This window comes from Anarrhichthys ocellatus, unplaced genomic scaffold (assembly GCF_004355925.1).
Source record: "Anarrhichthys ocellatus isolate YVR2014 unplaced genomic scaffold, GSC_Weel_1.0 scaffold87, whole genome shotgun sequence".
In the NCBI taxonomy this organism is placed as follows: Eukaryota; Metazoa; Chordata; class Actinopteri; order Perciformes; family Anarhichadidae; genus Anarrhichthys; species Anarrhichthys ocellatus.
In genome coordinates this window covers 1,034,766-1,056,408 of record NW_022280117.1, presented here as the reverse complement: position 1 = coordinate 1,056,408, position 21,643 = coordinate 1,034,766, and the positions used below count along the sequence as shown (strand labels likewise).

The following is a 21,643-nucleotide window of genomic DNA, read 5'->3' as shown; positions in this document are numbered from 1 at the left end:
CTTTCACAAGTACTCATTGTGATCATGGACTTTGTTTAGTTAAGACGTTTCTGTTTTAAGATATTGTAAGTCAACAGTAAATGCACTAGAACACAATGCATGAGCACAATGTTCCAGTATTTTAGGGGTTAAATACAAGGAACGGCCACAGCAACAGATCACGTGGATATACTGCATATTATTACCAACCCTGCAATAAATCTGACTCTTGGGAAGTTTATGATGATGTTTTTTTGTTCAGCTATCAAACACACAGTCGTACACTCGGCTCTGTGAGAAGCAGTTTCTCTGACTGTTGTTAGTGTTTGTGTACATAAATAACAGCAACACACACATTGGTGTTTCTGTCCGTTAAGATAAGACTGTCAATATAATGTAATCCAATACAACAACACTACAAATTGTGTATGTTTTCCAGGCAAACTCTTAATCTGTAACGTAGGTCAATTTACTACAGCTGTCTAATAAAAGTAACAAGAATACAAGAAATATAAAATTACTTTACTCTGAAATAAGAAATAATACTATAATGTTGCAAAAAACTTGAAATAACAGAAGACAGCAATCAGGGCTATCTCGAAATAATACCTAAATTCAATTTGAGCAAATACCCTTTGTTACTTTTCACTCTACAAAATGTATTTGATCGCTTTAGTTACTACTTACTTTGCAGATTATTTAGATTAATAATACAAAATATAATTCTAAATTATGATTTATTACTATAGATTAAAGTACACAGCATTGAATGAAGCAATGAAGTCGTTAAAATGAGCTCCACCTTTACTGGCTCCAGTAATATAATATAAATTATTCTGAAATTGGCCATTCTGCATAATCAGTAAATTTACTTTTGGTACTTGGAGTATATTTTGATGGCAATACTTTTACTTCAGTGTTTTTCTACACTGTGGTACTTTTACTTAAGTAAAACATCTAAGTACGTCTTCCACCACTGACAATATAGAATATGTTACCACATTTAAGGTGATTGAGCTGAGTTATTATTATAGTTACGCTATTTTTTATGATTATTTTGTATTGTGTTTTTAATCTTTATTTTATATTCTAATGTTTTATTTTTTATATTGTTTAATTTGTAATATGTATTTTACTTTAACGTTAATTTTACTAAATGTATGTATTTTTTATTATATATCTTTAATATATATATGTAATTTAATTTAATTTAATTTAATTCAACGTAGTGCGTCAACGCCATCTTGAGGCTGCCCGTGCTGCTGCCTGAAGGACCTTAACTTGTAAACAGCCTCCCTCAGCTCTCAGCCGTTTACGACCCTCACTGATGAGGCGATGAGTACTTAACGGCGTGTACTTATCACCCTATTACTATTACCATTACTATTATTATTATTATTATTAATAATATCAACCGTTTACGACAACCGGTGAAACGTTACATCGGTTGTCTCCCATAGCTCTACGTTTAATCCGCCTGTCGTAAATCTTGAAATGCTTTTAATCTCCACCGACAAAGAGTTAATTATTGTTTTTTTATAATCATTGTCGGCGAATATCAGAAGCTACTTTCACTTAAAGTGCGACGGGGCCGTTAATTTCGTTTAATTCAGGATTTCTCTGCACCGAGAACCGACACCGACCGACGAGCCGAAGATGAACCCGAGCGGAGCGCACCGCAGCGGGAAGACTTTCCTGTTCACGTCCGAGTCCGTCGGAGAAGGACACTCCGGTACTGTGTTCATGTATAACTGCGTGTACTACTGTGTGTACTACTGTGTGTACTACTGTGTGTACTACGGTAGTACACTGTCTGGACATGCCTGTCTGTTAAAGTCAGTGGTGGGAAGTAACTGAGCATGCTACAAGTACTACAAGTACTGTTTACATAAGTATTTCCATTTTATGCCACTTTAAACTTCATCATCATACATTTAATACCATGCATTTTACTTCACTACATTTATTTAACAGCTTCAGTTACTTTAATAACAACTAAAATATGATGATGTGTTATTATATGTTAAACTACTCAAAAGTAAACAAAGTAGTGAAAATAAACTCCACATTTACCAGCTGCAACATTACAATAATATATGTATTTCCATGCTTTTACTTGAGTAAACTATTTGAGTACTTGTGTCGCTACTTGTAATGTAAGTACTATCAATTTTAAGGTTTTCTTCATTTTGAATTCAGGACTTTTACTTGTAACATAGTATTAATACACTGTAATATTGCTACTTTTACTTAAGTAAAAGTCCTGAGTACTTCTTGTAAAGTACTCATGCAGAATACTATATACAGTATATATTATAATACTGGATTATAAATATTGATGCATTAATGTGTTCTTTATGTACTGCTCAGTAGTTTAATTTATAATAATACATCATAATATATTAGTTGATTTATATTAATAATCTTAATATACAGAGTAGCTAATGTTGTCAAACAAATGTACAACACTGGAAATACTCAAAAAGTACTTAAAGACAGTACTTCGTTACCTATCATCAGTTTTTTAACTGTATTTCCTTTAAGATCTGTTAAACTACGGAGCCCCAAAGTCACTAAACTTTATTTATCTTGTGCATAAAAATCATGACATCACATTCAGTAAGTTGTGAGAAGTATTGGTATCAGTATTCATGTATTTATTTACATGTCTGACGTTGTGTTCACAGATAAAATGTGCGATCAGATCAGTGACGCTGTGCTCGATGCGTATCTAAGTCAAGACCCCGACTCTAAAGTGGCCTGTGGTGAGTTTTCAATGTTTATCATCCAGGTGAAACCGACTGGAGGATTAACTGTTCATCATGTGAGTGTGCAACTCTGCGTCTGTCCACGGCTAATACCGCATACCGCTGCACCAAACTGCATCATATTTCCTTAGGTGCTCATTTATGGCTGTTTGCTTAAAGACCTCTCTGGATTGCGCTGACTCACCCGTTCTTAAAATACCTTTTATTTACCTGTTTGATACTGACATCGACTGAGTGCTGGCTGCTCACGCACTGCTCTTAAAGGTACAGTGCGTGGCATTTAAGGGTATATATTGGCAGAAATTAAATATACTATTAAGTATGTTTTCTTAGGTGTATAATCACCTGAAAACAAGAATCTTTGTGTTTTCATTACCTTAGAATGAGCTGTTTATAACCTCACCACTAGATGTCGCTAGATCCTAAACACTGCACCTTTAACCCGGTCTATGAAAACGATGCAACACATTTCCAAACATGCATTATTTGGATAATCTGACCACATATTGGGAATCTAAATGGTTACTTGCTCACATGAAAATATATAAAAAAACATAATAAGGTGACATATTAACAGCTTTAACAGTTTTAAACAGCCAATAATACTCAGGCTGCATTTGTGTTTGCCCTGCAGATCTCACTGGCTTCCTCAAAGCTCATTAAATGCATTTAACGCCCTCTGAAACGTTCCCTTTGTGCTCTCTTCGTGTGACTTTTTTCAGTTTCTTCTCAATGACTCTGCTCCAGACTTCAGCACACAAGAATTGACTGTTTAAGAAACTGCGATCATGCAATGCATTCACACAAAAGTCTAAAAAAGCCTGAGTGGGATTGTTGTCAAGTACAAACGTGATGTTTTGCTGCAGAATGTGTGACGAAGACGGGCATGGTCCTACTGGTCGGAGAGGTGACATCTAAGGCCATCGTGGATCTGCAGACGGTGGTCCGAGATACCGTCAAGAAGATCGGCTACGATGGCTCTTCGAAAGGTGGGAGGGTTCTTATTTAATAACTACCTTTTTCTCTGGGATTTAAGTGACTGAGTTCCAACTTTGATCTGCAGGTTTTGACTACAAGACCTGCAATGTGCTGGTGGCACTGGAGCCGCAGTGTGAGGAGATATCGGACTGTGTGTTTGAAGGCAGGGATCAGGAGGACATCGGGGCTGGAGACCAGGTGCAGTATTTCACCTCCAAACCATCACCATCAACTTTATCCAAACTGCCAGGTTCACAGCTGGAGCTACATTTTCAATACAATCACATACAATGATTGTTGTCATTCATTGGGGTGTGTTTTCTTTGGCTACTTTTAAATATAAATGTAACAGAAGCTGAACTAACCTTTCCTTACTACAGCCATGCTAGCTGCCAGTTACTTCAGTTTAAAGATTTAAAGGGAAACCTTTGACACGACAGCTCAGACTTTATTTTCCGTCTGTGTCCACCTGCTCGTCTCCTCAGGGTCTGATGTTCGGCTACGCCACCGATGAGACGGAGGAGTGCATGCCGCTCACCATCCTGCTGGCTCACAAGCTCAACTACAGGATCAGGGAGCTGTCGCTCAGCGGAGAGTGTCCGTGGATACTACCGGACTCCAAATCACAAGTGAGCCGTCTGAAAAGCCGAAAAAGGGGCTCACACACACGGGGTTAAAGGCACCGACGGATTGACTCCGACCCATTTTATTCAATACATCTTTAATGTCTGGAGCGGCTCAAAACCCCTAAAAAAACATACTGTAAAAACAACGAGGGCTGCACGATGATGACCAAAATGATAAGCACCATTATTTTGTACTACGTTCCTGCTAATATACAAATCTTTGCATGAGAATATGACTTTAAACTGTTTTCTTCTTCACCTGAATTCAATGCTTCCTGTTACAACAGAGAGCACTCGGGCAAAACGAGTTATGGGTGACTGCCTGAAACCTACAATGAGTCACCGAGAGGCTGAGGAGGGGAGACTTAACACGCTGACCGTCAAATGATTCACAGATCCAGCTGCTGCGTTTTGTGGATTTATTTGCAGGACAACACAAACAAAAACGCTCTAACGACTTTCAGAACATCGTACGAAGGCGATCAAAAGCAGAATAAGACTCCCTCTCTCACCCCTCTCCTTCCATTCACAGAACTAAATACTGAACAGCTGATATCCCCAACACCACATGTCTGAATTACCGTAAGTGACCCAGAAAGGTGCAGAAAAGGACACGAGTTATGTTACAGTATATCAATCTTATACTCCAGACTGCAGCCGCAACAGTCGGGAACGTTTTTTCACAGCTCCCCAAAAATGAAAGACAGTGTGACATTAAATATAATCGCCCTTACAAACATCTCCTCCATCCTCACTGTGCAGTTAGTTTTGACACGGAGGAGTAAAAAGAGCTTCCTGCCCTCTTCTCTGCAGGTCACAGTGGAGTACATAGACAACTCTGGAGCCATGGAGCCTCTGCGAGTTCACACGGTGGTCATCTCCGTGCAGCACATCCCAGAAATCACCCTGGAGGAGATCAGACGTAGTCTGATGGAGAAGGTGGTGAAGGTCGTCATTCCCGCCAAGTACCTGGACGACAAGACCATCTACCACCTGCTGCCGAGCGGGAAGTTCCTCAGGGGCGGCCCACAGGTGAGTGAGGACTGAACCAGGGGGAATGTAATAAAAAGACATCAATCAAGCAGAAGTTGATGCTGTTCTTGTGTCATTAGAGTGATGCAGGACTCACGGGGCGTAAGATCATCGTGGACACGTACGGAGGATGGGGGGGGCACGGAGGAGGGGCTTTCTCCGGGAAGGACTACTCCAAAGTGGATCGGTCCGGAGCGTACGCGGCACGCTGGGTCGCCAAGTCTTTGGTCAAAGCCGGGCTGTGCAGGAGAGTCCTCGTTCAGGTGAGGAGGGTTAGAGAGATGTATGAGTAGAAACACAATCTACGGTTAAAACATCTGTTTGTTTTTAACTGAACTGAACATTATTTAAATCAGCTAGCATGGCTGTAGGCTCTTGTGAACACATTGTTGTGTCAGGAAATGTTACTTCAGCTTCTGTTACATTTATATTAAATCAAAAATGAGACTGAAGATCCTTAATTTACAGGTTATTATTTTGTGTCCGATGAGCGATGCTCCTTAATGACCCGAAGTCAGAAGATGTTCTGATAGCTGATCAATGACGACGTATGTTTCTCCTTTAGATCTCTTACGCCATCGGTGTGAGCCATCCGCTCTCCATCTCCGTGTTCCACTACGGCTCATCGAACAGAGACGAGGACGAGCTGCTGCAGATAGTGCAGAAGAACTTCGACCTGAGGCCCGGGGTCATCGTGAAGTACGTGTTTCGCTCACCACAACTGAGAAAAAACTCATGTTTTTATTGTGTTTTCTGTTCCCGTAAATATAAACGTGCGCTACGACTTTATCTCTCACAGAGAGCTGGGTCTGAAGAGGCCGATCTACCAGGCCACCGCCTGCTACGGTCACTTTGGCAGAGAGGAGTTCCCCTGGGAGAAACCAAAGTCTCTGGTGTTTTGAGGATCACATTCCAGTTATGTCCTCCTAATAATCAAACAATCAAAGGAGTCAATTCATCCAAATACCACTGTGTAACTGAAAAACATAAACGTCTTCTCTCTGACCGTCAGCTGTGGCCTTTGTTGAAGAATTCATTTTGATTTTAACAAAATCATGATTTATGCTGTTTTCCTGTATGGGAAACTGTAGTTTGTTTAAAATAATAATAATAGTGATGATGATGCCATGAATGTGATTTTTCTTTTGAATATCGTGGAAGAATTGTCCGGTACTGTCACATTTATAAAAACAAATCATTTATTTTGATAATAATATTTGGTGATTAAAGCGCTGCATAAACCTCCTCACGTACTTTACTTCATTTTACATTTGAAGTACTTTTACTTTACTTGATTAGTAGTTAGAAAATGGTAATTTAAGTAAATATACTTAGTTACTTTCCACCACTGTGTTACCAAATGTCAGGTGATTGAGGTGAGTTATAGTTATAATATAAGTTTAATTAACTTTTATTGTTTAGTTTTATTTTACTTTGTTTTGACGTTTTTATGACGTTTTTTTGTTTTCTATTACTTTAATTTTCTTTGTTTTATTTGATTGTACTGATTTGATTTGTACTTCTTCCACTAATATTGCTCTTTTATTCACTCCTGAAATGAACCTGTGATCACTTGAGCTGCTGCTGGATGGAGTCAGCGTTACACAACATTTATCAGGAGGTGGAGAAACATTTGCAGTTAAAGAAAAACGATGGAAAGTTGAGCTGCCTTTCTTTTTATGTTAAACTGTAAATCTGAACAGGAAGGAAACAACCTTTATCTTCATGAGTAACTTATATTTAACGAGGAAAAGTACTTTTACACGTACAGTTTGTGTATTTTACAGCTGAGGACAAAGGAGAAGCTGTACACCAATCACAGAGGGAGAGACAGAAGATGTGACGGTACAGGGGATTTGATTGGCTGAAGCAGAAGAACACACGCACACACACACAGAGGGGGTGTGTGTGTGTGTGTGTGTGTTGCTCTACTTCCCTTTGAAAGTTGTTGACTTCAAAGGAGCTCCTGAACGACACGGTCGCTGCAGAATGCTGCCACACTTCATGGATTTGGGAGTTTCTCCTGAGCCGAGTTCCAGTTAAATAACCCGTTTTTTGAACGGACAGAGGAACATACAGGCGACCGTCTGGAGAGTTTAAATAAACGAACTTTTCTTTTTAATGTTTTCTATTTTTGTTCTTTGAAGTGAGAGTTGAGATAAAGTTAGAGGAGAACGTGTAGCGCCACCATGCCGGGGAACAGTGGAGTGTACGCCGTGAAGAGGAGGAAGAAGCCCGCTACCAAAAGGTCAGTTTCAATGTTAAATAACAAACTGTTATTGTGTCACCAAAGCCTAGAAAACAGGCCCGGGCTCTGTGAACCGATTGCGGGTTAAAGAGGGTCACTGCCGAATGGACCAATCACTCCTCACCCCCATTAATACTGTATTAGTATTAGTATTACTATTATTATTATTAGTAGTAGTAGTATTAGTAGTGGTAGTTATACTACCAATCCTTTGTACTTGTTTTTACTTCAGTGATGAGTGATTTGTCGGACAGGTAGATAGTTCACCTGCAGCGGAAGGTCACGCGAAGGTAATGACGTCAGAGGTAGAGGAGGTTGAGTCTTGCAGGTGAAGGTAATGATGTCAGGTAGAGGAGGTTGAGTCGGGCAGGTGATGTAATGACGTCAGGGGTAGAGGAGGTTGAGTCGGGCAGGTGATGGTAATGACGTCAGAGGTAGAGGAGGTTGAGTCGGGCAGGTGATGGTAATGACATCAGAGGTAGAGGAGGTTGAGTCGGGCAGGTGATGGTAATGACGTCAGGTAGAGGAGGTTGAGTCGGGCAGGTGATGGTAATGACGTCAGAGGTAGAGGAGGTTGAGTCGGGCAGGTGATGGTAATGACGTCAGAGGTAGAGGAGGTTGAGTCGGGCAGGTGATGGTAATGACGTCAGAGGTAGAGGAGGTTGAGTCGGGCAGGTGATGGTAATGACATCAGAGGTAGAGGAGGTTGAGTCGGGCAGGTGATGGTAATGACGTCAGGGGTAGAGGAGGTTGAGTCGGGCAGGTGATGGTGGTCATTAAAGGAGTGATAATACAGTGTAGAAATACTCTGTTATGATCATTAAAAGTGTTACTTATGGTCACTACTTAAGCATCAAAATACTTGCACTTCTCACTGTTTTGACTAAACAATTTATCGATTAATGGAAAAAACTATCAGCAGATTCAGCCATAATAAAAACAGTAAAATCCTGCTTTTACAGTAATGAATGAGTCATAATTATCTAATGATAGAATATGTAATAGAAGAACAGTCACATTGTTCTGCATTGAGCACTTTTACTTTTAATACTTTAAGTTTTAGATACTTTTACTGAAGTAACATTTTGAATGCATGACTTCTACTTGTAACTAGCTGTATTGTTATGAGGTGCAGCATCTAAGTACTTCCTCCATCACTGCATCAATCAAAGATCAGAAGTCTCGCCCACGACTCTGAAAACAACGGTGACAAAGAGAATTGATGACAATATAATAAGCAGCTTTATTTTGACCAGTAAGACTCCATCTGCATTCAGGTCTTCTTCTTCACGTCTTACGCCCGACATCTTGTTGTGCCCAACCTCCTTCCAAGACACACAAGCTGCCCGAGTAACCCGACCCACCCGAGGCCGGCAGCTCCGGGTCCAGAGCCAAGTCGAGCTCTTTGTTACCCACGACGAGGACGCCGATCACAGGCCAAAGCTCTGACTCGACTCCAGAGAGTTCCCTAACGAGCCTTTCCTTTAGTTTAATGAGTCAAATCTATACGTCTGCATTATCTAAAATCATTACAGCCTGCTTGTAGGATCCTTTTTGATTGTTATGGAATCATTTCATAATTTGATTTCTCCTTTGTGAGTCGACAGTGAACAGAGGAGGATGACCTAAATAAGTTGCACAACTTAAATGTCATTGCTTGGCTGGTGTTTCCACTGTTCCATCAGTCGCCAACTCTGGTTTGGTAGAAATTAACTCTTTATTCACAGAGTTATATGTGAAAAGAAACAATCGATACATGTTCTCCTCAAAACCACCAGACTCCATTTGACCTAACTGATCATCGTGAAACAGACTTCATTCAAACTAGACTGAAACTAAAATAGTATCTTTTCGCTGGAGACTGAATAAGTAACTGATATATGAAAAGAAGTAAGACTTTCGCCTATTTTTAGGTGTTTCAATTTCTTAAGTTGCATGTCTCTTATTTTCCTTTCCACTCTAAATTCAGATTTTTTCTGTCTCTCTGTCTCTCTCTCTCTCTGTCTCTCTCTGTCTCTCTCTCTCTGTCTCTCTCTGTCTCTCTCTCTCTCTCTGTGTCTCTCTCTCTCTCTCTGTCTCTCTCTCTCTCTCTCTCTGTGTCTCTCTCTCTCTCTGTCTCTCTCTCTCTCTCTCTGTCATTTTATCTCCTCATTCCTTCCTTCGACGTTGTCTCTCCTCTTCTTCCTGCATCTGTCCTCAGCTCTCAGTGTTCAGTCGGTGAGGCTGCAGCGTGTCCCGACATGTTACAGAGGAATGACATTGTGGTTATTTGTGGTAATAATAACATTCCGTCTCAGAGTCATAATGTCACTCTGTATGTGCTGTTCCTCTCCAGATATCTGTATTGTTTTATCTTCACACGTCTGTCGGTCTACAGTGAAATAACTCGACTACTTTTAGTTGGATTACCATGAAGGTTAGTGCAGACGTTCATGATCCCAAGAGGATGAACCCTGCTGACTCTGACTGATGACGCCTTCATGTGTTTTCTCAGATCGAGGATACAATACTGTATGACTAAAGAAAACAGCAGATTCTTATATTTAAGAAGCTCGAACCATCAAATATTTGTCATTTTTGCTTAAAAAATAACTTTAATGATTAGCAAAATAGTTCAATTAATTATCTGTCAATTTACTTGTTGATCAATCAACTAATGGAATTGTACATTGTCACGTGTTTTTGCATTCAGAAATGTTAATTCATAAAGTACCTGAAGCTGTACTTTGATACTTTCCACCACTGCTTCCTAATTTATTTGCGTCAGTGATGAACTCTCAGTAAATCTCATATTTCTTACTAGTAAAACAAACAACATTTTTCTCTCTGTGTGTTTTCCAGTCTTGTAATAACAAAAGTATGAGCCACACGTTCGGCCTCTGCGTTTGATGTGGTCAGCGGTTTATTTTGGCAGCAACAAACATCGTCTCTTCGAGATTTAAATAGTTTTCATGAACAGGAAGAGTCAGAGTTTGACACACAGACACACGAGAGCTCGTCACAGCATGTGAAGAGTCAACCTCGTACCAAAAGACTCCCACTGAAACTCAAGCTGGAAATTCCAAAAGTGTGTTGTATAGATTGTCGAGCGGAGCGAACAAGTTTTTGCAAGCAAGCATCTCTCAACAAATCCTCTTTGTCTCTGTGTGTGTCGCTTCAGTGCCAAGACTCCGCCGGTGAAGACCAATCCGTCCAAACGGCACCGGGACCGTCTGAACGGAGAGCTGGACCGCCTCACCGGCATGCTGCCGTTCTCCGACGAGGTCAGAGGTCGTCTGGACAAGCTGTCGGTGCTCCGGCTCAGTGTGGGGTACCTCAAAGTTAAGAGCTACTTCAACGGTCAGTGGACCTCCACCTCGCAGTTCTGTGGATGTCATCAAGTACATCAGCTGAAGTATTCAACTCAAGTACTGGTTTAGCTGACTGTACTTCGACTCCACTACATCTCAGAGTGGAATATTGTACGTTGTACTCCCGAAAACTTTAGTTAGTGGTATTAGTACTTCTACTTAAGTACCCCTGGCGTTAGCGGACAGTAATAATGCAGTATGTGTGTCAGGTGAGCAGACATGCAGCTCCAGACGTTTTTGAGGCTGAGCTCTGAGTGTTTTGGGAACCCGACACTGAATAATGAATACTCGCTCTGCTGGGAGGGGAAACAGGAGAGTGTGCTGCAGGGGCGGTCTATGCAAAGCAACAGGAGGCATACAGACGGGAAGATGAGGTCCTTATTCTGATGCTGATCACACACACACACACACACACACAGGTGGCAGTTGGTTGCCTGCACCGTGCTGGTACATCGTTGAGTTTCCGACAGCTGGGTCCAGTGTCTTTTGTTCTGGTTGTTGTTTAGCAAAAGATGTTATTAAATCAAAGCACAAGTCTGGTGATATTCTTTATTTCTGTTATTGTCAACAAATCCCATGAAAACGATTGTGAGTGAATCAAACCCTGATACCTCCTCCTCCTGTTCTCCATAGAGCTCTATTATTATTATTATTATTATTATTCTATCAATGAGCCTTCATCACATGAACACACTGAGTTTATTTACAAATACTCACTAGAGCACCAAATGTGGATTCATCCGCCGCTGAAAATAGTCCCCAACGAATCTCCTTTTTTAAAATGAAGCCATATATTTATGAGATATTTTAAAGATGTACATCTTCAGTAGGAACCAATGGTCGTGAGGCTGAAGGACTCAGACAGGAAGACGGGGAAAGCACTGAGAGACGGACCAACACATTCTTGGTTTGGATCTTTTTATGGGACAAATATAGAATAACACCAGCTGTGCTCTTGTAAGTTTTGCCGTCCTGCATGAGCTCACTGGGTTATTTTTAATTTAAAAGTTAAAGTGATGTCTGTCATGTAATAAAGGAGGTTCTCTAGAAATGTATTATTGCTCTTCCATAAAGTTGGAAGACTCAAAAGAGACATTAAAAAGAGAAATATCCTGATTTTTAGTAGCAATGCACCGTCAGATCGGCCACCATAATTGTAAATTGTCATATCCGGCTTGGATGAAACCACTTAATTACCAAAACTGGGGACAAACGGTCTCAATATATTCCGGCCACCAGTGACCACTAATCTGATATTTATGTGTAGTTATACTTAAAATATTTGTGTGCACAGTTTGAACGGTATTTTAAAATCAAACCAAGATGCATCCAGCTGTTGCCAAAAATCGACCTAAATATACGCTTTTAAAAAAACAACTAAATTACACAGTAACCGGTGCCATCGCGGCCACAGACTTTCCACCAGATGAGCAGCGGAGTCCATCAGGCCTTTCCTCTCTCTCTCTCTTTGTGCCTCTCCTTGCTCTGCTATCGCAGATCACTGCTGTTGATGGAGCAGAGTGTGTGTGTGTGTGTGTGGGGGGGGGGGGGGGGCGGCACAGAGGGGGTGAAGCACGGTGGCACGACATGAGGGCTCTGGACGAGGCCTTTGAACAGCTAACACACTGTGTTTATTTATCATACAACCGCCACCATACGAGATAGATGTTGTTCTGGATATGAAGATTGTTTTGTTGTTTTTGCAACACATATTCAGTGTTTGCAAAAAGTGAAGGGGAATCGAAACAGAGAGAGAGTAGAGAGAGAAGGAGAGAGAGAGAGAGTAGAGAGAGTAGAGAGAGAGAGAGAGCTGGGTGAGGAGAAGGTTCACGTCATTACGAGGCCCATCAGATGAAAGTTGAATCTGCATCGACGCGTTCTTCCTCTTGCCGTCATGCAGTTTATTGTGAACGTGTTATCTGCTCAACTTTGATGTTCGTCCAGTTCACAGACTGTATATCAGATGTGGACGTAGTCATCGTGACGTCACTCATTGCTTTGTGGACTGATGTTAAATATGTAACATCACGAGCTGCGGGGAAGATAATTACAGCTGAGGCTGATGGGGATGTCTTTAGTTTTGCAGGTATTTGGTCATAAACCAAAGTGTTGGAGACTCACCAGTCGTTAAAATACACCATTAACATCTGCATAGAATGTTGTGCAAGTAAACCCAGTAGGTGTGGAGATATTTCACTAGATAGCACTAGATTAATCAAAGTTGGTACAGTTCATCCTCTGGAGACTGGGAATATCTGAACCAAAGTTCATGGCAATCCATTCAACAGTTGTTGAGAAGTTTTACTAAAAACCCAAAAGGTAAACCTCACGGTGGCGCTGGAGGAGGAGTCAGGGGATAATCAACGTCAGTAGGATTCATCCTCTGGGGATCATGAACGTGTGTACAACATTTCCTGACAATCCCTGTTGTTGACAGTTGTTGAGATATATTTCAGTCTGGACCAAAGTGATGGGCCGACGCCGGTGATCACGAGGATGAAAGATGTTTTCATTGTTTTTACAGAAAAGGCCTCTCAGTCGCCTCCTGACGTCTACGTCTCCATCTAATCTTCCACAGCAGTTTCCTCCGATTGTGGAGGATGTTTGTTCAGGGACCAGACCCATAACGGGTCGATTCTGAACACAACAAAGCCTTAAAAACAACACAAAGCCTTGATGAAGTCCTCGTGGCAGTCTTTGATGTCTTTTATTTATTGATAGTTGAAGTATTGAGTTGGTAACTCAAAGGAAATAGAAAGTAGAAACTTTAAGATGAACTTAACTCTGAACTAAATGTGCTATAAATAGAAACGAATGTACTGAATGAGCAGAACACTTTAAAGAAACCTAAGGTGTGTGTGTGAGTGCAGGAAGGTTGAGCACAAACTCACCTGTTGTTCCCTTGAATGAGTCCCAGGTGAGGCGTCTTCCATCACCTGGGTGTAGCGTGGTGAGTGGGACACCACGGGGAGTTCTTGTGGAGCTGCTTGTTCCTGAGGATGTCTGCTTCCTGTTTTTTTTGTGGATAACGAGGTTGCAGCGAGGTCAGCGCCGTCGTTAACTGCATTTTGCTGCAGAATAAATCTGCTGGGCTGAGGCTTCATGTGGACAAATATTAGTGTTTTAATAGAGTTTCAGGAGGCTGAAAATAGAAAGTTGATGCATTAAGGAAGCAGAAAGGCAGAACAATTCCTCCTGATTTAATACGTTAGGTCATTTGTGTCAATGGACTGGAAAGAGAGAGAGGCATTGAAGTACATTGAGAGTTCAGTGGTGGAAGAAGTTCACTTAAAGGAACCGTTGCTGCTTTTTAACCGGCTTTGTGTCGTTGCATCAAAGAATGCTGATTTAACAGAAAAGAAGTAAAGAATTGAACTTTGATGAACTTTCTCTCTGAAGTGTCAGTGCTTATATGAAGTCTTGTAGTTTTTATAGAGACGAGGTCTTATCCCAGTTTCATCTTATCAAGTAATATCTGCTTCCCTCCTCACCGGAGGAGGAAGGCCAGATTACAGACTCGGGTTGAAACCAGACTTTTCGTTAAAACTCTCCTATTTGTTCAGGGTGCATCACTTTTCTTTGTCGCACATTGTGTCCACACTTTTTTGGGTCGTCACACTGAGTTCAACGCTCCGCCACATGTTGATGAATTCCACCGGTTTGAGCGGAGCGGACCCCCCTGAGATGCCTTCAGTCCGTGCTATGAAAACAAACGATTCTTCCTGAGTTTGTAGAAAGCTGCTCTTGACCGAGATGACGGGGCAAATTCCTGGAGTTTTTTTGTTAGTGGGGGGGAGACGAGAGGCAGATCCAGGTTTGTTTTACAAAGGGGAGAAGGGAAGGAGGAGAGCAGTTAGTCAGCGTGCCATCGAGTCATTACTGTAGGAAAGGAAAGGAGGTGTTACTTAGCTGACAGGATGCCGGTGATCATAGATTAGATTGCTCAAGATTTATTATCAACACAACATTTATTTTCAGTTTTGTAGTTTGAAAGACATATTTTGCCACTTCAATATGTTTCTGTCCTCCTGAGATCACTTTCTTCCCTTCAGGGGTCTTCAGGACATTGAACATGAATCTCACGAGTATTTCTTTTCTTTGGTATATTTCAGCAGCGCTGCAGATGCACGTGAGGTCGGCTCCTCTCGTGTCTGCAAACGGCAGAAATGGAGAGTCGGTGTCTCTGGATGGAGTGACTTTCTCAGAGGGGGAACTCCTGCTCCAGGTACAGAGCAAAGCATTGCATTACAAGCGTGCATAAAGTAGGCGTGGATGTGTCAGGGCGGATGTGATTTTGTATTTCCGTTATTTCTGCAGGCGTTAAACGGGTTTGTGTTGGTCGTGACGACTGATGGAACGATATTCTACACATCACCGACCATCCAGGACTTCCTGGGCTTCCATCAGGTAGAACACAGTGTAAACATCTGTCTTTGTACCAGTGATGAGAAGCTTTACTTAAAGTTACTGTGAGGAACTTCTAACTGGTTCTGAACCAGTCTCAGTGTAGTCCTGATCCTCTATACGAACCAGTCTCAGTGTAGTCCTGATCCTCTATCAGACCTCCATCAGTAAAGAGACCATCAGGGAGAAGATGGTCTGTTTCTATAGAGTTATTCTTAATGCTCGTCATCGGAGCCACCGGGTCGGATTCTGGTGAAACCAGATGAACTCATGCAGGTTCACCAGAACCTCCTTCAGCTCAGACTCCAGCAGAGACCGGTCCACCGTGGACAGACCCAGATCCTCCAGCAGAGACTGATCCACCGTGGACAGACCCAGATCCTCCAGCAGAGACCGGTCCACCGTGGAAGCAGAGCTTCTCCTCTCTGCTGTTTTTAGAATATATTTTTCATCCATTTTATTGATAACTATTTATTTTATATCTGTGATTCTTGACTTTTGCTGTACTTGTTTTTCGTTGAGCACCAAAATACTAAAGCAAATATTGTGTGTTTGAAATCCTTCTTGACAATAAACCTGATTATAAAGTAGTATAGGTAGCATAAAATGGAAGTAAAGTACCTCTAATTGTACTTGTAGTAAATATAAACTTCCCTCCCTTCGTCAGTCCGATGTGGTCCACCAGAGTGTCCACGATCTCGTCCACATGGAGGACAGAGAGATGTTCAGATGTCAGCTCCACTTTGCCCTCAAACCCAGCGACTCGCAGTCAGACGTGAGAGCACAAGGTACGAGTTCAACTCGTCGATATCTACCCGTCACAAACATACAACATGTTTTATTCAGGTCTCTAGATTCGTCCACGTGAACCCCTTGTGACAGCGCTGAGATGTTATTTTCTCTGCAGAGGGCCAGTCGAGCAGTAAAGCTTTGAGCAGCTCCGGGAGCTCGTTGCCTCAGTACGTCCCCCCAGAGAACTCCTCTTTCCTGGACAGAAGCTTCTGCTGTCGCCTTCGGTGCCTCCTGAACAACGCCTCCGGATTCCTGGTAATGAAAGCAAAGCGTCCATTGAACCACAAGCAGCTTTGGGGCCATTTACCTCGTTTTCACTGCAATATACACCAGTCCTGCACCTCTATGGAAACATGAATCATGGCTAGAAGTAGAGAGAACTCACAAGTGTTTTTTGTGCAGAATAACACAGTTCTAATGCCATAAATCATTAAAAAAAAATGCAGTGACCTCAATTGTTACCAAAATTGTATAAACCAAATTGACGCCCCACATGCAAGTGATGGACCGTCCACAGAGCAATGTGCTGCTAGCATAACTTGATTTGTTTGTTGGCATAAACTCTGTCTCCTCCACCTTTAGGCTCTGAACTTCAACGGACGTCTGAAGTACCTCCATTTGCAGGGAAACGCGTCTCCTCCTCAGTTGGCTCTGTTTGCCATCGCCACTCCTCTGCAGCCTCCCTCAGTCATGGCGATCCGGACTAAGACCCTCATCTTCCAGTCCAAACACAGGATGGATTTTGCTCCTGTGGGCATAGACACCAGGTTGGCACCTCTGGTGAATCTCTTAATATGATGTAATATGTTAAATGCTTTTCCAGGAACAGCCTCAGTAACAGTCTGTGTGTCTTTGCAGAGGGAAGCTGGTTTTAGGATATACAGAGATAGAGTTAGTCACAACGGGCTCTGGCTATCAGTTCATCCACGCCGGCGACATGATGTACTGCGCTGACAACCACCTCCGCAGTGAGTTATCCTGCAACACACACTCTCTACCTCTACAGTGCTGCCGTTAACCTGACTGCCTTCACCGTCCGCAGTGATGAAGACTGGAGACAGCGGCTTCACGTTCTTCAGGCTGCTGACCAAAGCGGGGCGCTGGTTGTGGGTTCAGGCCAATGCCAGGATCGTCTTCAAGGGAGGGAGACCGGACTTCATCATCGCTCGCCAGAAGGCCCTCACGTAAGCGTAAAGTCTCACGAGACGAAACATGATTTGAATTACGGTCAGCGTATTAAAAATGTAGATATTGTTGCTTCTCGGGCTTCCTATTATTATGTAGAGCAGGAGAAGTAAGTTCAAATAAATGTACAAATGCAGGAAATGCTTTTGGTGAAAGAACCTCCTCTTCTGAAGAAAAATCCATACACCCCTGATTTAAGGATTTAAGGATTTAAAAGTACAGTATTATAATTTGCAGCGTTAATCTATTTTTCTGCAGAAACGAAGAAGGAGAGGAACAGTTGCACCAGAGGAGACAGCAACTCCCGTTCAACCTCGCCACGGGTGAAGGAGTCCTGTACGACGTTTCTCTTGAATCCATCCCGGATCCTCCTGGCTCCGGTGCACCGGGCACCACGGAGCCCGCGATGGAGAAACCTCTGGACCCCGCCTCCCTCCTGGGATCCCTTCGCCGGCAGGACCACTCTGTTTACACCCAGCCGCAGGAACCCAGTGCCCAGCTCCCGATCTTCACCCAGATAGAGGACCTGGATTTGGAACAACCCCAGCCGACCTCGGAGTGGGCCTTCCTGGACAGCCACGCTCTGCTCAGTGTGCCGGGCCAGATGCAGGCCTCCAGGTCCATCACGGGGGACCTCACATCGGAGGCCATGATGGACTCTTTGGAGCAGATTTTGGGGGATATTGAGGATGGAGGGATAGAGGGTCTTGAAGTTGAGGAGGCAGAGCTGAGGGACTGGGAGAGCACCCTCGCCAGGCTGAACGACGAGAGGGAAGACGTATCGAGGGAACTAAATCCCATCCTGGCCAACGACGTGTTCTCGTATGTGGAGGAAGCTCTGAGGAGAGAGACTGCGCAGGGTTCAGATCACGTTTCTGTGTCTTTCAACAAGTTATCCATCCAACAGCATCCCGGGTCTGTGTTTTCAAACAACGAGTGGCAGCAAACCACGGACGCCACGGCTGTCTTTGCAGAGCCGGCTCCGTTTGGAGACGTTCTCAGTGCCGTCGGTTATCCGGCTGCACTGAAAGGTGCTTCTCAAGTTGTGTCTCACGGGGCGGCGCACACACGGTGTCGTAACGCTCCGCAGGGACACACCTCGTCACTGTGGCCTCCAGGCAGCAGCAGCTCTCACCACTGTAGCAACCAAACGATGTCAACACAATCCTGCCACGCTGTTCAAAACACCAACAACACCCACAGCAGCTCGAACCAAACTGTGCAATACACACTGACTGGTTCTCAGCAGACTCGCACGGGGCCGCAGCTTCAGAGCCAGTCGGTGTGGCAACAGTTTCCCCATCACACACCGACTCATCCCTCACACACAGCAGGCGTGCCCTCAACGGCTCGATCATCCGGCAGCTGCATGTACGAGAAAAGAGACGGTCGCACACCGAACGCCGCCACCGTTCCCACCACACAGAACGGGCCTCTTCTGGGACCTTCGTGCTCCAGAGGAACCGCGAACGCTCCCTTCAGCCGGCCCCATCCGGGCACGGCGGTCGGAGGCGTCGATGAGATGATGATGTACACAGATGTGGGCGACATCAGCTCGGGATCAGCTCCATCACAATTTCCTCCTGAAAGTGCATCATTACAGTCGTCATTCTTCTGTTGGAACGGTGAAGCTCAGGTAAAATAAAAACTATTAGAAACTCATTTTGGGAAAAGGAAAGGCTCGGGTTGCTTCCCAACTGTTTGTCCAGATGGTTGTGATTTGTTTTTGAAAACACGTTATTTATGGCTCAGGCGGTTGTTACTCTGTTTTGATGAGCCTCTCCTCCTCTAGTGACACAAAGTAAAGACACTTATAGTTTATATGTATATATATATATATATATATATATATATGTATGTGCACGAAACTCTCCAATTTTAATTATCACTTGGTTATAAAATATCTGGTTCTTTGATTTAAGAATAATAAGTACAAGTCTGTGTTCATGAATCATGCATGAACTTAGATACTTGGATACAACTCCTTTAAAACACTTTAGAATGGGAATTTCCTTAAGTAGATATACAAGATGAAATGTTGTTTTTTAAAAAAAAAAAGCCTTGAGTTCGGCAATTTCGCCGTCGCCTTCTTGGCTTTTTTTGCAACCAATGAACAGGAAGTGACCATATCTGGACTGTGGAGGAGTGCCGTAGAGACGCCGTATAAGTCTGTGGTAGAGACCTGTCAATCACTGTAAGCCCCGCCCTAAAACATACCCTGCTTTATGGTCTGTTTGACTCTAAACTGGAGGTTTCCAACAGGTTTGTCATTATTAAGACCCGATGAGTCTTACATGAGTTCAGGGAGGATCACAATAGTATCTGTAAACTCTTCACATCACCAAAGATTCTGTACTGATCAGATATCAAATCCCTCCTCTGATTGGACCTCACCTCACTACAGTCTCATCCAGCTGAAGGTTTTTAGTTTTCAGGATAACCTCAGTGTTCTTTTCCTGCTTCTTCTCCCACAGATCCCCAGAGTTTCCCTGAACGGTGTCGTTGACCCGTTTGCCTTCCCTGCCCTTCACCTTCACCCCGGGAGCATCAACCTCCCCCGAGACACCGGCCCGTAGCAGCTCGAGGGAGATTTGCACACAAGTCCGAGGAGGAGTTTCCCCCTCTGGGATACTCGTCATATCTCATAGATGTTTGGTCTGCTCTGGCTCACCAAGAAACACCAACCCTCTCATTTCAAACTCAAAGAAACTTCTGCTGCATTGCAGTCTTTTGACTCTTCAAATATTTATCAAACAATCTTTTCCAATAATTAGCTTTTTTACTCATATTCACGCGGCGAGTAACCAACAATGAATGTGAGTGAAAGCGTTGTTGCAGACTTGATGATCTCTTGACTGTATCACACACAGTGTGAGGAACATGTGCTCGTCATATAGAAGACCATTTCATCCTTCTTACTGTACGTCTCAATGTGAATCCGTGGACTCTGTTGTTGTGTAACTTCTTGTTAATATCCAGTTCATATCAGCGTTCAGGGGACACGTTATATCACTTCATATCAGGTCTTGTGATACCTTCATTTCTTTGCTTTCAAAGTAAAGAAATGTTTGTTCTCGTGTAAAGTAAACATGCACATTTCCATCAGGGTTTCTCAACATTTGGTCTTTTAAGTACGTCTTCTCTTCTTCTACAACAGTTTAATGGCACCCGACTGGAGAATTAGCGCCACCAACTGTTTATCTCGATGAACCAACTTCTAATATTAGCAGTAATGGATGGAGTAAAAATGTGCTCTACATATGGATTGAAACTGACCACCTTCTACGGGAACACAAAGAGGGAATTTTACACAGAACAGAATGTAACTTTGGAGGATATCCAAAATATTAACTTCAGATGAACTTGGTAATTTCTTTGCACAGAACAAGGATTTTGTCCCCCATCGCTGACATTGGAAGCGTTTTCCTAGAGGATCTTTTCACGTCGTGGGTTCGATCCCCGGGCTGGACGGCTCTTCTGGGTGGAGTTTGCATGTTCTCCTCTCGGCAGCGGGTTCTCCAGCTTCCTCCCACAGTCCAAAGACATGCACCCTACATTAATTGATGACTCTAAACCTCCTGTAGATGTGAATGTGAACCCTGCCTTCGCCCAATGTCAGCTGGGATCGGCATCATTACGTCAAGAAAAAAACCTGTTTCAGTGTTCATCTGGACCTCTGATAATTGTTTTAAGAATTGTGAACTTGTACTTTTACTAGATTGGTTTTGTTTTTGTCTCCAAGGACGACGTTTGGATTTTCTTCAGCTGTGAAAACAAATATTTTCCCAACACTAACGCAGCTCATGTTGGAAAGAATTGTGACTCAGTAGATGTTTCCCACAGTTTAGAGTTTCATTTGTGACTTATATGGTAATTTTAAAAGAACTACAATAGTAGTTCTATATTGAATAAGCTTGATGGACGTGAAATGCACACAATGCAGTATTAAAATACTGTAAAATCTGTTTAACGTGAACAGATTGTGACTCTGAACATGCTGTTTAAATCCATCCCAGCTGCAGCAAAGAAGAACTTTGTTTACCTTGTCAAATCATATTCATAGTAAGGTACACATTTATGCATTTTTGGCCTGTAGGAGATCACCATATGACTGTGCTTCTGTAATTCTACACTCTGTAGCTGATTAGTATTCCTCGTGTACAAGATATAACCATTGAGGACACGTGTCATTAAAGAACTGTACCCCCTCTGTTACCTGCATGTGTTACTCTCCATGCCACACATGAAGTGTTATCTCCGGAGGACGTGAGGACAATGTGT

At 42.8% G+C, this 21,643-nt stretch overlaps 2 protein-coding genes across 2 annotated transcripts; both read left to right on the top strand.

Moving 5' to 3' along the window:
* The first annotated feature begins 1,255 nt into the window (after window positions 1-1,255).
* mat2al (methionine adenosyltransferase II, alpha-like) lies at window positions 1,256-6,628 on the top strand. The gene is made up of 9 exons (XM_031875165.1): window positions 1,256-1,711; window positions 2,667-2,744; window positions 3,614-3,736; window positions 3,811-3,923; window positions 4,211-4,354; window positions 5,165-5,383; window positions 5,464-5,646; window positions 5,949-6,082; window positions 6,183-6,628. The coding sequence occupies exons 1-9, from the start codon at window positions 1,636-1,638 to the stop codon at window positions 6,283-6,285; spliced, it is 1,173 nt and encodes a 390-aa protein (XP_031731025.1). The 5' UTR covers window positions 1,256-1,635; the 3' UTR covers window positions 6,286-6,628.
* Window positions 6,629-7,267: 639 nt separating this feature from the next.
* Window positions 7,268-21,620, top strand: LOC116398666 (aryl hydrocarbon receptor-like). Its single transcript, XM_031875164.1, has 11 exons — window positions 7,268-7,631; window positions 10,792-10,970; window positions 15,094-15,206; window positions 15,299-15,388; window positions 16,053-16,173; window positions 16,293-16,432; window positions 16,760-16,944; window positions 17,036-17,145; window positions 17,220-17,361; window positions 17,621-18,998; window positions 19,837-21,620. The coding sequence occupies exons 1-11, from the start codon at window positions 7,573-7,575 to the stop codon at window positions 19,936-19,938; spliced, it is 2,619 nt and encodes an 872-aa protein (XP_031731024.1). The 5' UTR covers window positions 7,268-7,572; the 3' UTR covers window positions 19,939-21,620.
* The last annotated feature ends 23 nt before the right edge of the window (window positions 21,621-21,643 follow it).

What these genes read in the sequence shown, in the direction of transcription:
- LOC116398666 (XM_031875164.1), top strand. Translation starts at nt 7,573, where the DNA reads ATGCCGGGGAACAGTGGAGTGTACGCCGTGAAGAGGAGGAAGAAGCCC. An exon ending in GTCAGACGTGAGAGCACAAG is followed by an intron (nt 16,174 to 16,292) that starts GTACGAGTTCAA and finishes TTTTCTCTGCAG; the next exon opens with AGGGCCAGTCGAGCAGTAAA. An exon ending in GTTGGAACGGTGAAGCTCAG is followed by an intron (nt 18,999 to 19,836) that starts GTAAAATAAAAA and finishes CTTCTCCCACAG; the next exon opens with ATCCCCAGAGTTTCCCTGAA.
- mat2al (XM_031875165.1), top strand. Translation starts at nt 1,636, where the DNA reads ATGAACCCGAGCGGAGCGCACCGCAGCGGGAAGACTTTCCTGTTCACG. An exon ending in CGTCGGAGAAGGACACTCCG is followed by an intron (nt 1,712 to 2,666) that starts GTACTGTGTTCA and finishes TTGTGTTCACAG; the next exon opens with ATAAAATGTGCGATCAGATC. An exon ending in AGGCCCGGGGTCATCGTGAA is followed by an intron (nt 6,083 to 6,182) that starts GTACGTGTTTCG and finishes TATCTCTCACAG; the next exon opens with AGAGCTGGGTCTGAAGAGGC.